This window comes from Phaenicophaeus curvirostris, chromosome 21 (assembly GCF_032191515.1).
Source record: "Phaenicophaeus curvirostris isolate KB17595 chromosome 21, BPBGC_Pcur_1.0, whole genome shotgun sequence".
In the NCBI taxonomy this organism is placed as follows: Eukaryota; Metazoa; Chordata; class Aves; order Cuculiformes; family Cuculidae; genus Phaenicophaeus; species Phaenicophaeus curvirostris.
Window position 1 is genome coordinate 7,649,182 of NC_091412.1, and position 15,705 is coordinate 7,664,886.

At 37.5% G+C, this 15,705-nt stretch overlaps 1 protein-coding gene across 9 annotated transcripts in view; it reads left to right on the forward strand.

Annotated features, from left to right (window-relative positions):
• BCAS3 (BCAS3 microtubule associated cell migration factor) overlaps positions 1–15,705 on the forward strand; it is a 344,616-nt gene that overhangs the window by 69,728 nt on the left and 259,183 nt on the right. For all 9 annotated transcript variants that reach the window (XM_069874131.1, XM_069874133.1, XM_069874129.1 and 6 more), the window contains exon 13: positions 1,345–1,438. In XM_069874131.1, coding sequence (XP_069730232.1) covers positions 1,345–1,438 — 94 coding nt within the window. The remainder of the gene's footprint in view (positions 1–1,344; positions 1,439–15,705) is intronic.

Sequence of the window (15,705 nt, forward strand, 5' to 3'; positions counted from 1 at the left end):
TGCACTTGAAATGGGAAATTTTGCACTAGCTTGTTAAGAAGGTGGTTTTTGCTTTCCACAGAAATCCTTTTTATTGAGTCTTTTTCTGACAGATCTTTCTCATTGTTTTAGTTAATTTAGTCTTTGCATGATGTAACCAAGGAATAAAATACTTCTACAGCTCTTGCCTATGTTTTGTCCACATATCTTCTGATTTTCTTCTATAAATCAAAGAATTTCTTTCCCTTTTAGGACAATCCTTTTCATCCAAGCTCATCCTTTGTCCCTTTCTCCAGAATATCTTGGGTATCACAGATCTCAGTCCAGCTATTTTCTTTTTCCCTCTGTTGTGAAAGCTCCCTCCTACCTTTTAATTGCTTTATTGTTCATTATAATATTGTTATTCAATGGCAATTTCAAGATGGAGAAAATTCATGTTAGCTGCGTATTTTGCAGTGCAGCTGCTTTCATATAGACTCCCAGTCCTTAACATCTCTTGTGTCGTTTGGTTATCCAGATCCCTCAAGTCCATCACCTCTGATTAGCAGGATGGACGCTGTAGGGTTCCTGCCTCTCTAACTGGTAGAAAGCAAAGCCGCTTAGACTGGATTTTTGGTCTGTTTTTTCACTCATTTGCCATGTATGCTTTAAATACTCCCAAAGAAAATACTGATATATGTAATGGTTACATATTCCCTATACTTTGAAGAAGTCTATACTGCCTCTTGTTTTTGTTTTGTTATGTGATTTTTGTTATCGCTTACAGAAGATCTTTTGTTATTTGCAGTTAAAGAACTGTGCACCCTATTCAGTGTGATTATACTGATCCTTCTAACGTTGGTCTACCTGGACTCTGCTGAGGGTCTGGTGGAATGAGGGCTCCCACCCACAGGGAAGCTGAATGAGCAGGAGAGCTGTCAGAAATTTGAGTAATAGGCCCTCTCGGTTATGGACACACAGACAGGTCACAACCCTTGCTTCCACCTGAAAACTTTAAATGTGGCTTCCTGGTGCACTGCATACAGACGTCTTTGTAATAAGTTTCTATGTAGCCATTAATACTTCGTGTGGCAAGAGCAAAATTTTTTCAATTTATATTATTTCAATAGTATAAATAAATAGGGGATTCAGCGATAGAGTGTATAATCTTTTCTAGTTCATTGTAGGTTATTTGAGCACATCTTGTGTTTCTCTGTCTGAAAAGATTGCAGAAGGTTGTTTGGGTTTAGTTCACATGAAGTTACATTTCTAATTCATAGTGCTCTGTGTGTCTGAAAAACCAATTCCTGTATCAGTAAGCTGTTATTTTCTCTTGGGTGTATTTTTATTTCCTAACCTCCCTGCTTCTCTATTAATATTCTGCAGGTTCTTGTCAGTGAGGACTCGGATAGCGATGGAATTGTGGCCCACTTCCCTGCACATGAAAAGCCTATTTGCTGCATGGCTTTCAACCCCAGTGGTAAGTGATTTCAGTGTTTTAATGTGATGGTTGTAAATAAGATGAAGACAGTAAAATACCATAGGTATGTGTTCCATATATTTGTAGGAGTTGCAAATACCATTGTGAAATATGCAAATATCTACTCACTGCTACTAGGACTTTTGACCTACTCTGTGTTGAATATGTCATGGCATGGTTAATTTGTCTTTTCTGGAAATGTCAAACTTAAGCAACTGCTTTACTGTGTGAGCAGATTCAGGCTACCACTTCAGATGTAGCCAGAGGACTAAGGACCTGCCAGCCCTAGGTATCCAGATATTCTCGTCCACAGGTATCCAGAGGATGGGCACATGTATTAAATGATTTTACTCCATAAATATGAAAATAATAAGGTTTTTTTCCCTGGCACTATTTTTTAAAGAAACTTAGAGGGTCATTATCTGTGTTGCTGATGAAGTGTTTGGTATTCTACCCTCTCTCCTGAGTGAAATCAACTGTAATCTGAAAGTACTTACAAGAAACTCCTCAAAAGTATCTATTCCTCTTCTTCCTTTTTATAAATGAACAGTGACTGTAGGCAGCAGAAATAACTACGAATGTTGTCTGTTAATACATCTTAGTAATTTGACAATTAACACGTGTACCATTCTATATATAGCCAGCAAAAAACAGGGATTGGTTGCCTGCAGTAGTGGTCAGTGACATGGCCAGCGGGTCAACAGCTTCCACTTGCCTAAATGAACGGTTTCTAAAACATAGAAAATGCCATGAAGATCTTGAGGGTGAAGCCACATTTCAAAGAATAAAACTAAATGTCTGTCATTTATGTTTTCACTTTTACTGACCAGTTGGTCTTATTCTGACATCCCATCTGTTATGTCAGAACTCTTCAAGAGTGGTGTGCAGTTTGCAGGATTTTCACTGTGAGTGTTTGACATAAAAAATGTATTCTCATCTGGCTGGAATTTCTTCTCATAGTTAAAAGATTCCAAAATAGTAATATTTTTGCTTTGTATTTTGGTAGAACGATAATAGCTGGGATTGAGCAATGCTAATTAAGTGAAATAAATACAGCTGCTTAAACCAGAATGCCTTATGGATATTAAGTAAATGACTTCTTAAGACAGTTTTTATGATTGTGTAAATTTGAGGGAAACAATGTTTCTGCAAAAGCAAATTAACTTTTTTAAAAATATATTTGTATATTATTGGATTACTTGTATTATAATCAAGATCTTTTGGTAGCTCAGGTATTAAAATAACAATCCTTTGTATATCCTTTGTTCTCAGTGTTACCCGAGGTCGAATGTGCAGTAAGATGCTTAATGGCAAACCCTTTTTCTAACTGGTGTTATCTTTGACTGATTGCAAATTTTTTTTATGATGAGATATTTGCAGGAGAGGTGATTCGCAGCAAGGTAATGAATTGTATCAAAAGTTCTAGGTGCAGCAATATCAAACCAGTTGAAAGCTATTACCTCAGGTGCTTACAGTATGAAAGCAGCACTAAACACAGGATTCTGTATTCTTTATTTAACATCAAGGCAGAATTTTGTTTGAAGCCATTGTTGTAAGTAACATCATCTTAATCCATTTTATAGTGGAACGTTTCCAATCAAGCTGATCTCATTATAAAGCAGAACAAAACAAGAGGTGGCTTTTGATACTGGCTTCATCTGTCAGTTGGTTGTAGTGAAAAACCACTCTTACTCATCGTTTCAAGCAGTGCCTGTGGTGCTGCACTGAAATAGCAACTGCAAACTTTCGCTCTGCAGGCAAATAGGGAACGCTGATCTGTTTCAGTGAGCTGTTATATCCCCTATGGCTGGACAAATAGCTTAATTTCACCATGGCTCATCTCAAGGGCACATGTGCATTACAGATATTCAGGTTTGTAAAAACCTAAAGGATTGGATATGGAAAAAACTGTAATGAACTCACCACTGACACTGGAAACCATTGAAGGTCAGTGGATATGGAAGATGGGTATATATCGTTTTTCTGTAGTAACCAGTGGAATGGTGCCACAGCCACTTTAAGCTGTATTGGTTGCCAGTAAGATACGTTCTTTGAATTTCTGCTCTTTACGTTTCTGTACTGAACAGGGACCTTGCTAGGGGTAAGGTATTTGTGTTAAAATAGCAGGATAGAGTTCAAGGGAATTGTGAGAATAGCTCCTGGGAAGGGGTAATATATTGCTCCATTGTACAATTATCAGGAAACAATCCACTGGGAAGGAAAGAGTCTTGCTATTGCCAGTACATGGCAGTCATATTTTAACCTAATCTTTCTTTTGGAAACCAAGAAAAACTCCTTTACGGCATTTGGAGTGTCCAGGATATGTGAAGTTATTGTGAGCCTGATTGCGGGCCTGATTGCGAGCCTGTTGCAAACAAAGACAGGACTCTTGCTGGTGGGGGGAGTGTCTTGTTTATTTTGTTTTGCTTTAGTTTTGAGGCTTTGGGGGCTATTTTATTTTTCTTTTTCCTCCCAGCAAGGTAAATAATCCACATGGAGTTACGAGATGGGTTAATTGGCAGTGAGAGCTTGCTGTACATGCAGCCTTTTGCACTAGTTGCATTACAACACAAAATAATAAAAGAACGAGCAGGGATGCTCCTGCATAGCGTTTCATTGGGCAATATAGACATTTCTATAGTGACTTTTGCTGGCATTAGATCTACCCTGTGTTTCAATTCAGGGCAAATCTATAGAATTCTTTTCCGAGACATTCAAAGAAAGGAGAAACTTGGCACTCAACTTTCTTTGTATTACGTCTAAGATTAACTGAAAACCTGGTTGAATAATAAAACAATAAACTTGAAATATCATTTCTGAGTATACTTAGGGGGCACCATGGGTTTTTTTGTTTAATGCTACCTAGCATGCCCCTGTATACCTATTCCAGACCCTTCTGTTGCTTGCTCCTGAGTCAGTTAATTTTAGGGAGACTGTAAAAATCTCAGTCTGAGACATACAGCAAATCACATTTACTATTGGAAAGAAAAAAAACCTGTAAAGGACAAAACCTGCAGTTCCTGGTAGTTTTGGTTTTCTCTGTGTTTTTTTCCTTTGCACATCAAATTTCAGTTTTCAAAAGAAGTTATGATGGTTTGCTATGAGGAGTGGGTGGCTGGGGCTTTTTGAAGAGGAGGAGGGAAGGGCAGGAGAGCATTTGTACAACAGCTGAAAATTTGTGGCCAGGCACTTCATCCATGAAATCCTGTAGTCCTATGGAATTTCTAAAAGCCAGGTCCCTGCATATGTTGTTATTGCTGCTCTGCTTCCTATTTGTCATTTTAATAGGTGAGATACATAGCAGTTCCATAGACGTGAAAAAGAACTGGTCCTCCTTTGATGATTACTGATTGAATCTTTGGGAAACTAGGGATAAAAATAGAAATTGTGATGTGAGCCTCTTTAATCCCTTCTCTTTGCCAGCAGTGTTGTCATCGTGGGTGACAGTGTTTCTTCTGGCTGGTGGGCACACTACCTATATAATATTCCTGTTCTGGTTTTGGTAGTGTGCTTAATAAATCTGATTCCAAATTTTAAGTTCAGGAGACTTGATATTGCTACTTGTTTTCTCTTTTCTTTTTTTTAAGTGCTAGAACATGAGTATTCATATTTTTTTTCTTCCACAGAAAGAGGTAGTTTTTCTATACACTCTATTATATGTCAAAATCATGATTTATTTACATAATGCCAGTGGTTGCTTTTGTGAATTACGTGAAATAAGATCCCTTCTCTGAAGTACTCATGTTTTGATTTTTTGGGACACGCATCCAATATTGAAGAAATTAAATAAGTCTTATCGTAATAATTTAGCATTGCCAAGTGCTGTGGAAGAAGTGCTGTGTATTAACAGGATAAAGGAATCTCATTATCTCATTTTGCAGGATATTCACTTAAGTATTGCATGCACATGATATTTATTTATTTTTTTTACCACAACCCCTTCCCATGAAGTGACGCTTGCACCACAGTTTGTGGCAGGGATACTTGCATGTAAGAGGAAGGAGCCGTGGGGCCCCAGTGCAGGTGATGACCAGAAATGGACTTCTGCCAGCAGAATAATTGATGCAGCTTGGAAATAGCCAACAAGCCGCTGAATTTTGCAGGAACTGTGGCTGATAGACCATAGACTGGGTGCCAGAGGCACGCGGGATCTTTTGCATGGCAATCCCTGAATGTGTTTTGATTATAGCGCTGTTTCAGAGCTGATTGGGAGAATAATAACGTTTCTTCAACCTCAGCGAGAAGGATCCACATCGGAAACAAAATCTGTGTCTCTTAGGTGCATAGAAACCATGCAGTGAGCTGTGTTTGGAGAATATTCAGTTCATATCTGATCACCCGTCTGATCGTCTGTGCAGAGCAGCTGCTGCCGGCAGGGCTGAGAGCACCAGGTCCACTCTTCCGTTCCTGAACAAAGGCAGGCGGCTGCTAACTTTTAGGAAGGCTTTAAGCCTTTTATTAAAACTTTTCAAGATGAGGATAAATAATACAAGGAAGTGAAGTAATACTAATAGACTGGAGACTTCATTAACGTACCTCTGGCATGTATATTGATGTAGTGGAAACAAGAGGCTTACGCTTACAAAGAGACTCTACTATTAAATGAAAGTCACATTAAGCTTTTGTGTGGATCCTTTTACTTAGTGTTAACATTGACTTGATTTGTTTGAGCTTGAATATTCAGTTTTGGATGAACCGAAGGGTAGTTTTCTGTGGACGGTGTTCAGACAAAAATTTAGTGCCATTTTCTAATTCACATCAGATGAATTTTTCAGACTGTATCTGTGTAGATATGTTCCCAAACCTACACATCGTATTCTTCCTGGTGATATTTTTTTCCTGAAGAAAATCTTAATGCTTTTGGATTGGGTCCAGGAACAAAGCCTGTCTTTGTAGGATTATAGTCAATATACCTTGGCCACACAAAAATAATCCAGGATGTTGTTAGCTGCACTGAGTTGCAGGGAGTGTAACCTGCATGATTTCCTTGTTTTGATGAATAATTGTGCTCTATTGCTGTGGTTTACATGGCAGCATAGGCTTCCACAGTGTCTTGGAATGGTGATTTGGCCTTTTCCATGCTATAAATGTAAGATATTTAGAAATGTCAGTTATGTCAACCAGTAACAATGGTACAACCAGTAACAATTTGTAACAAAACAAGTAACAAAATGTAAACCAGCAGTATAGACACTAAGGTCTGTATTCATTATGGTTTAATTTTTACCATGATTAAAATGTAGCCAGGATTTAAAAAAAGAATATTTTCTTGCTTATAAAGATGTTTTTCTGTCAATGCAACATTATGCAAGGATTTATCCTTAGGAGGCTTAAAACTTTGACAGGTATATAATACATGTCCATTATATTTTTCTGTTTTCATTTATGTATATTTATTTATGTATATATTAAAAAAACAGGTACAAACCATTTACAGAATGTCATAGGCATTACAGTATTGCAGAAGAATCCCATCTGCTGCATAATGTAAATCAACAGGAGCTTCTTATGTAATCTCTGGATGAAGGTGCCCTGCACTCAGTTTTGGAAGTTCACGAAAGGAAGGAATACATCACAAGGGGTTACTTGAATTAAGAAGTTTACAGAAAAGCCTCCAAGCTTTTAACTTGTTGGTGATAGTCTGCCAGGAATCGTAAGCAGATACAGGGTCTGAAATGAGGGGAGGAATGAGGAAAGGGAAGGGAAAGGATTAAACATTACCAATTAGTATCAGTTGCTCAATGGTAAACTGGATTAGTCTAAACTAGAGAGTGTCTAGACTGGAGACTGAAGGAACCACACAAACATCCTCATTTTTCATTATGTTGTATTAGACACTGTGATTTAGAAAGGAGGAAGAAACCTCACCAATTCTGATGTCAGCCGTAGTCCATTAAAACTAATTCACTTTGTTCCCTCTCCCATCGTAGACACAGAGATGATTGCAGTCACTGTTGTTAAAGGCAATAAATACACTAGGCTGCACAGACCTCTGGCATGATCTGTTATGGAAATTTCTGTGTATGGCTTCATTCAAATGGTTTCTTGCTTTTCCTTTTAGTATCAGTCCAAAGCATTCACTGTTTTACTTTCATGTAGGATCTCGGGACTTGAGCAAAGTTGTGGATGCAAATACCCTGAACTGAGGTGGTACTAGGAATTAAGACTTCAGTGTGATGTGGGAGGCGCTAGATCTGCTTCCTATTTTTTGGGTTTGTGGTTTTTTTTGGAAAGACATTGCAATATAAAGCTCTGGGGGTACTTAGTATTTGGAAGTTGGATTTTCACATGATTAAAATAAATGGTTATTGATTTTTATTTTTTAATGACAGTATGCCCCCCACACGTAAAGGAAAAAATGTTTAGTTTTGTAGCGCTGTGGGGTGATATTTCTTATCTTTTCATGTACCAAACCTGAAATCTGAGAAGAGGCGAATCATTACATATTTGAAAAACGTACCAATGTGCTATATTTTTTTGCAAAATAAAATTATCTGATTTTTCCTCCATAGCCAGGGAATATATTCCATCATAAATTGGGAATTCTGGTTTTCTTACTGTCCTAATTTTTAAGCATCTAATTCTTTATTTATATCTACAATTTTAAAAGCATGCTGCCTCATTTTCACTTTTCTAAACAGATTTCTTTCTGGTATGTTCAGGTTCCTGATTATTTACCTAATTAGTATTTGTATTAGTATTGTGGAAAAGTGTTTCCATTGGTTGTTACAAAGACATATTAAAATACTTCTGGTTTTATAAATGAGTAAGTTTTGGGAAATCCGTCGAGTAGCACAAGCCTTGTTTCACTCCTCTGTATCTAGTTCTTTCATTTGAGTTTTGTAATGCGTAGTTTCTAAATCATTAATATCTGCTCACTGGATGTATTTAAATGGGTCCTGGACTGACACATGTACAGGCACGTATTATACATCCACAAAAAAATCCTCTTCTGTTGTGTGTGAGGAACATTATGGAAAAATTATGCAAATTCTCTGCTGCTGGTATGTGCTCTAACGAGAAACTACCAGCAAAGAGTTAGCCATTGTCTGCAGACCGCAGCTCGAAGGAGAAGTTAAAAATACGGTAAAATTTACATGATGGAGTAACACTGCAAAATGAACTCAAAAGAAAATACTGCTTGGTTGACTGGCTGGCATGCCCGCTGTGGTGTATGGCTTCTATTCATAGAAGTGAAATTAAAGGATGCAGTTAAACACAGTTGTGAAACGTCCAGTCCAACAGCTGCATTTAGTTTGTTTTTCAATTTCTCATTGCCTTTCTTGTTTATTAGCTGTGACTCTGAGGTCAGAATTAAAACAAATATTTTAATGGCAGCATTTATGATGTTGGCAAAGCGTGCGACGGCGGAGCCCTGGGAGCTGGACACAGCTCGATACGGGTGGTGCGAGGTAGTCCCTTCGGGCTTGAAACGGAGTCGCCGGCGGGGAGGCCTTTCCAAGGGCAGTGTCTGTAAATCACCCAACTGATAAGCATCCTGGAATCTGCTTTTTAGTTCTTTTAGTAAGCTGGACTGCCTACAGGATCTTAGTTTTTTGGAGGCCAGAAGGGAGGATCCTTTTATAGATTTTTAACATGGTAAAAACTAACAGAATTCTTCTCTCCGTATTGACAGATCGAAGGTATAAAGGCCTTTACGAACTGTGATAATTAAAACCAACTTGTGTGTAAATTATACACATCTATTCATTAGGTAGAAATTGTTATACATGCTTTTAAGAGTGATTTTAAAATCTATGGGTCTATAGTTCTATTTCAGTAAATTTTCTTTACCACATTGAAAAGAAAATTACATTTTATTTGTGCTAAAGCTGAATGTTAGTTGCTAAATACATTGTTGTCTACACTTGTTAAGTTCTCTGCAGCCACAGATAATACAAGAAAAATAGAATCCATAAGGAAGGACACAAGATCAGTGTTTCAGAAATCAGTTCCAGATAGATAGGTTTTTACCATTTCTGTTAGCCAAATTTCATGACAAACTATAAGTTTCCCCCTCTAGGAAAAGAGAGAACTTTATTGACATGCCAAACTTTAATAAGTTATATAAACAGTGAAACTGAAAGTCTCACTTTTTAATTTAACTGTGGAATAGCTGTATTTATTAATATATAGACATTTCTCACAAGTGTTTCAAAGAAGGTAAAAAGTAAATTATTTGGGGCTTGAAAGCTACATAGCTTACAGGTTTAATACAGATTACACACTGATAGAAGTTACAGAATTTCTTTTCACCTTCCTCCTAATACCAAGACTTTAAATGATGCTGGACTGTTAAATGTAACAGAAAACAGTTGCTTCAGGCTTTGAATCTTGACCAGCTGCTTGTCTTCCTATAGCAAATGTTATCAACAGGCCTGGAAATACCCTCCCCTCATTTTTTAATTGTCTTACCTGTATTTTCTTTTTGTTAAATATTTTGCCTACAGTAGTATCTGTTGTCTACAATATGTAGCTTTCATGGGCGAGAATTTTTGAGAAGAAAAAGGAACTTATTTCTCAGTGTTTGTAGTCAGTGTTGCAGCTGACACATGGATTCTGTTTATTTGGTATGGTTTAAGGCCATAAAACTGGGATTTTCTACGATTTATAGAAATATGAAGCACAAAGAGTAATATTCTTTTTTAGGTTAACTCGAGTTATTGATTGGACTAGATTTGATGCAACAAATATATGTGCATTTTACTCAAGGGCTGCCTTTTCCTAGAGATGCCAAACAAGAAAAGGCAGTTGAGTTGTGTACGAAAGCGTAACTAATAAACCTCAGTTTTTGCTTTCTGCGTTTGAGATTTTAATTCCAATAAAAACAGTGAAGATATTAACACAATCAAAATTTTTAAATGAAAATAATGTATTTTGTGATTGTAAACTAGAAGTGCTGCCCAGTTAAGGAGACTTTTGTCACTGAACCCTAGGTGTTCTCCAGCACTGAGGTTCTTAGCTGATAAATCTGTGAACAAACATTAGCTGGTTTCTTTTATTTTCATTTCTAGGAGAATCTTTTATAATCAATGATAGGTATTCCAATTAAAACCAAAATTTACTGTATGTCGGAATTATTGATCATCGCACAGGTTAATATTGTTTTTTGGCAAGCTCTTGTATGAGACATAGATGATGGCTGTGGTTTATAGGTTAAATTTTAGATGGTTGGTGACAGTTTTAATGAACGCTTTAAAGTCATATTCATTTTATTGTCTCTAACATAATTTCATTCTGTGCAATTCACTGGTTAATGGATAGTCTGTTCATTTATCTAGTGCAGGGGTCAATAAGTTTTTCTCCTCTCCCTGTAGAGGGGAGGAAGGGCCAGATCCTCTCTTGCTTGCACAGGAAGGTATGTTTTATATCATTTGCTCAAGGTCCATGTTGTGGGGTCATTGATTTAACAGCAGCCCCTCAAATGAAAGGTGCTGCAGGAATTCATGCAGGCAGTGTGTGCTCTAGTGCTGTGTGTGTCTGTGCATCTATGTGCTGCCTTCCCCCCCCAGGCTGCACCAGCTTGAGTTTTTTGTCTTCCTTTTATTAATGAAACTGGCTTCATAAGGCAGAAGGGAAGTTACAGCTTGTATTTTACACTGAGCTACACCTTGGCATAGGCTGCAGAAGGAGAATTTCATATGAGAACGCCACGTGTTGCTTGTTGCAGTTAATGCATCTGTTCCAGTGGCATTGCCTCTCTCCGCCAGGGTTGTGATGGAGTCGGTGGCTGTAAGGCAAGAGGAGAATGTGCTTTATAAAACTGCAAAATCTCCACGCTCTCTGGCTGCTGGATTCATGCAGCAGTGCTGTAAGTGGGTGTTAGGGTGAACAACCTAGATGCCAGCTATCCACTGTAGCACCTAATTGCACAGCTGTATTTCCTTTGGTTTTAGGTATCTGCTGTGCCATTGAATCGGGATAATCTTACACAAGGAAAGAACAACTTCTGCCTTATCCTGAGAAACAGAGCGAGGCCATCCTTTGCTGAAGATAAATTGTATAATTCAGACAGGACTAACATATTTGGTTGTTGGTTTTAATCTCTGCACAGAAGGGTAGTTTGCAAGCTTCGTACTGATTACTGTAATGCTCTTTGTGTGAATAAGTGGAATGTGAAAATAGATATACATGTTATTTTCACAATTTATAGATAAAGTAAAACGTAGAGGGATGAGCCCTGAATTTTATATATGTCTGCTAATTCAGAGAATCTTGATGTTCAAATACCAAGTTTCATTTTAGAGGATGCTAGGGCACCTATTACTCCTTTGTGCATCTTCAGTGTGAACTGTGGTGCTCCTCTTCCTCTGTATTTCCAATTGCTCTGGAAGCCTCAGGTTACTTGGACTCATTTAGTTTTGAAAGTTAGACTGAGCAACTGAGGCAGGCAGAATGGGAGATTGTACTTTTGGGTCTTAATTCTTCTTTCACGTGTGGTAGCTGGTGAAATCTGAACTGGACACCATCTGTACTCCTGCCAGGCTTTCCAGAGGAGGTTGTCCAGGCACTACGGGCACTGTGATTAGAGCTGCTGTTCGGGTGCATGTGCCGTCTCCTTTCTCTCGTTGGGTGCATTTCGCACAGCCTTTGACATGAATTCCTTCCGAAAGTCATAGTTGCATAATAACTGCACTAGGGCAAGCCAGTAACTTATTACTTGGCTGGAGGATCTCTTAGTTTCAGAATTTTATTTCTGTCGTTGGTCTAGGACTGGGCAATCTGGACTTCAACTATAGTGTTAGGCACTGCTCATGACCAGCAGAGCTTTCATTTCTTTGCTTTTATTTCTCGTTACTGGTAGCATAGGCATAAATGTATCTATTTCTTCTATTTGTCTTGGGAATCTGGATAAGAATAGAAACTTGCGCATCAACTTGAAGTTTGCTTAGTTCTTAATCATTCATTACTGTCACTGCAAAGTTTATGCCTTGTTTCTCTCTTAGGCTGGGGACAGAAGGCTTCATTGCCAAGAACTGTAGCTACAAAAAATCCAGTAGGTGGCTGCGGGTAGCCAGGAAAGCTGAGAATTAGTCTGTATTTGAATTTTTTTAGAGGTTGTGCTTCAGTTGCCAATTTGTTAAGGCAAGTAACTGGACTTACAGCCTCTGAAAAGGGTATTTTGTTACAAAAGCTTAGTGGTGGTCTTCTCTTGGGACAGAGTTTTTCAATAAAAGCTTTTCTCTACAGGTCTTAAATGTATTCATAGAAGTGTTTGCCAGCTACAGGACTCTGTCGTGCTTTCTTACCGTTTTAGGAGGAGCAAAAGTTGCAATAATTTTCAGTACAAGCCCTTAAAACCAAACTAGAAATGCTGTAATTAAGTAAAACATAACTGTAGCTGTAGCTACCTTCAATTTGGCAGCAACACCAACTTTTAAATTGCTGGGAAAGGGGATGTATGTTCTAATATACGTGAGTAAAGTGTATCACATACATATGTCGAGTAGAAAAGTGTAAAATCTATCTTGAAAGTTCATAATAGAATGCATTCCTGGAGCAAGATAATTTCTACATAAGGTGGGAAAGATACGGGATGAAAAACTTGATCCTTATGGAATTAAGAGCAAGGTTGGTAAGATAAATTCCAGAGAAATAGGTTTAGGGAGGAAGAAAGGTGTTCTCCAAGAACAAGAAGTGGGAGACTTTTCAAGCTATGGTAGTTGACTGAATGAATAGTGGCATAATTCCAGCAAGGCAAGGGAAGGGGGATAGAAAAGACATTTGCAAACAGTGTAGAAAACAAAGAGCAGAAATCAAAGCTATGGGTATAATTTCAAACCAGTTTATTAGAAGAGGACAGGTTACAAAGAAGGGTGTGTTGAGAATGAACTGTAAGAACTTCAAACTGAGAACATGAGGGGCTGAAAGCTAATTTTAGGAAAACTGAAGGATTGAGAAGCTGTTACTCCCTCAAGGTCACGCAGTAACTCAGTGCCAGAGAATAATATTACACAGGATCCCCGATTCTTAATCCATTGGTGCAACCAATAAATGACACGTCAAATTCAGTTCCTTTTTGTACTTTGATTTCTGTTGTTGTTTATTTATGGTGATTTTAATGTCAAACAGAGGAACTCCCTAAATATGACACTCAATTAGTAAATAGCTAATGTGCTGCTGTTTTATAAATATATGGATTTTTTTTTTTCTTTTAAATATGGTAAATCAATGATCTGCTTTCCACAAGTGTTACTCCTGCCAGCTTAGCAGCTCAGAGCTGTGAAGTGCAACACATCTAAAATTTTAAATAATTACGCTTCCTTGGCTGCAAAAGAGCTTTTCCATCCATTAATAATGAGAAAATTAATGTTGGACCAGCAGTAAAACAGATTAAACTGTATACCCCTTTGGATGCTTGACTGCACCTTTAACGGACCTGAAATTCCTCTGATTATTTAAATGTTCTATATTGAAATGCGATGGTGGCCTTGAGTTAATAGTTAAAGAGGTTTAAATTGGAATGTCTTTGCAGAAGTTTTTCCCATTGATCAGAGCGAGTGAGCAGAAAAATACCTTATTTGGGTGTTGTGAAGCACTGATAGCACCTCACAGGTTAATAGAAATGCGTTTTCTCTCTGTTTTTTTCTACCTAAAGTATACAATCAGTACATTTAGATTAATTAAGGTTTGGAGTTACCTTTTATAATAGCAAGTGCTGTGTAAGCTAATTATTGCAGCATTGATATGTCTGCAACCAGCACCTCATCCGTGCTTGCGCTTCTATAGCGACTGCTTCTTTCTTCTTGAGTTTGCAAGATTGATCTCGCTCTGGACCATCGCCCTCCTGGATTTGCCATCTCCAGAAAAATGAGTTGCAATTATTGAATGACACAACAATTATTTGCTTTTTCTCTGTTTATTTTGACTTTTGTTTTTCAACTTGAATTATTGCCTTTGAAGACAACAGTATTAAAAATAACATAATGGCATCATATTCGATGAAGATGCAAAGATTGTGTCTCCATACTGTATATGCTGGGCCAGAGGTGAGAAATGATTAATGACCTATAGCTTCCTAGCATTGCTTTATGGTTTGTTTTTGAAGGAAAATTCAGGAGTGGATTTTTTTTTGCATCAAAAGTAGAAATCTAGTGTGTTTCAACACAAAGTGTCCTTTGATTGGTGGTAAAAAAAATGACCTTCTCATCATCATTAGTCACGTTAACGTCAATGAGAATGCCTGCTTTGTGAAATAACGTCAGTGCTGTTTCTGTACTTTTAAATTCTATTTGTGTATATTCTTCTGTGCTTTTTCTTAATTGGTTCCCTGCAGGAAACAAATTTTCATTTTCTAGAAATACCTAATTCTAGAGCATTTTCTTCCTGCAGGTGGAAGGCTTTGGGATATACTGAAAATTTAGGAAGTTTTCAGTCATTAAAATTCTCTGTTCAGTAATTACTACATTTCAGATAGCTAAAATTTAAAGTATTTCTTAAAAACAATCTGTAAAAATTTGTTTGTGTATTGCTATTGCTGAATATCTATTTTGATACATGATATGTTTATAATGAGTTCCAAAGTATATTAAAATTAATATCAAAACAGTAATTTAGCACAGCAGGCATTGTTCACAAGTTGTTAGCTTCCTTTGGGATTAAAGATGCATAACTGTCCAAAAAGGGCAAAATAATTTCCTGCCTTGAAGTTAGTGGCAAAAGGTCTGTAGTCTTCAGGGGGGTCAGGATTCTACCCTCTCTCTGTAACATTTACTTTATTGTTATTCCGGTGAAAATCAAAAACACGATAATACGTTTCAGCAGGAAAAATGATTACCGCAATTTCTGCAACTAACAAACCCCGAAATGCTAAGGTAATGGTAGTGACTGTGGGTTTGTATCCCTTTTGGAGGAATTACAAGCAGGGTTAAAAGAGAAGCAGACTGTTCCCTTTGATCTCTTGCCCTCATTTACTCAGCTGCCCTGAGTGCATGTCCTTTCGTTTTGGGAGGCAGAACCCCATCCTGATAAAGTCTTAGTATTTATTGGGCCATCAGCTGTAGTCAGTGTTTGAATCGTATTTTAGTGTATAAAGCCTACCCTTGGGCCATCTGTGGGACATTGTAAATGTCTGACAGTTTCCATACATCCACCCCAAGCTCCAAATATCAGATTAAATATATAATTAAGTGTGTTATTGTGTATAGAGATCTCCAGTAATAGGTGATTTATATATTCACGAAACATTTTTCCTTCTTTTTTGACTTGCTGGTCTTTTTTGGTTTGTTTTTTTATATCTTTATGTAACGATGTTTTATTTTTTGGTG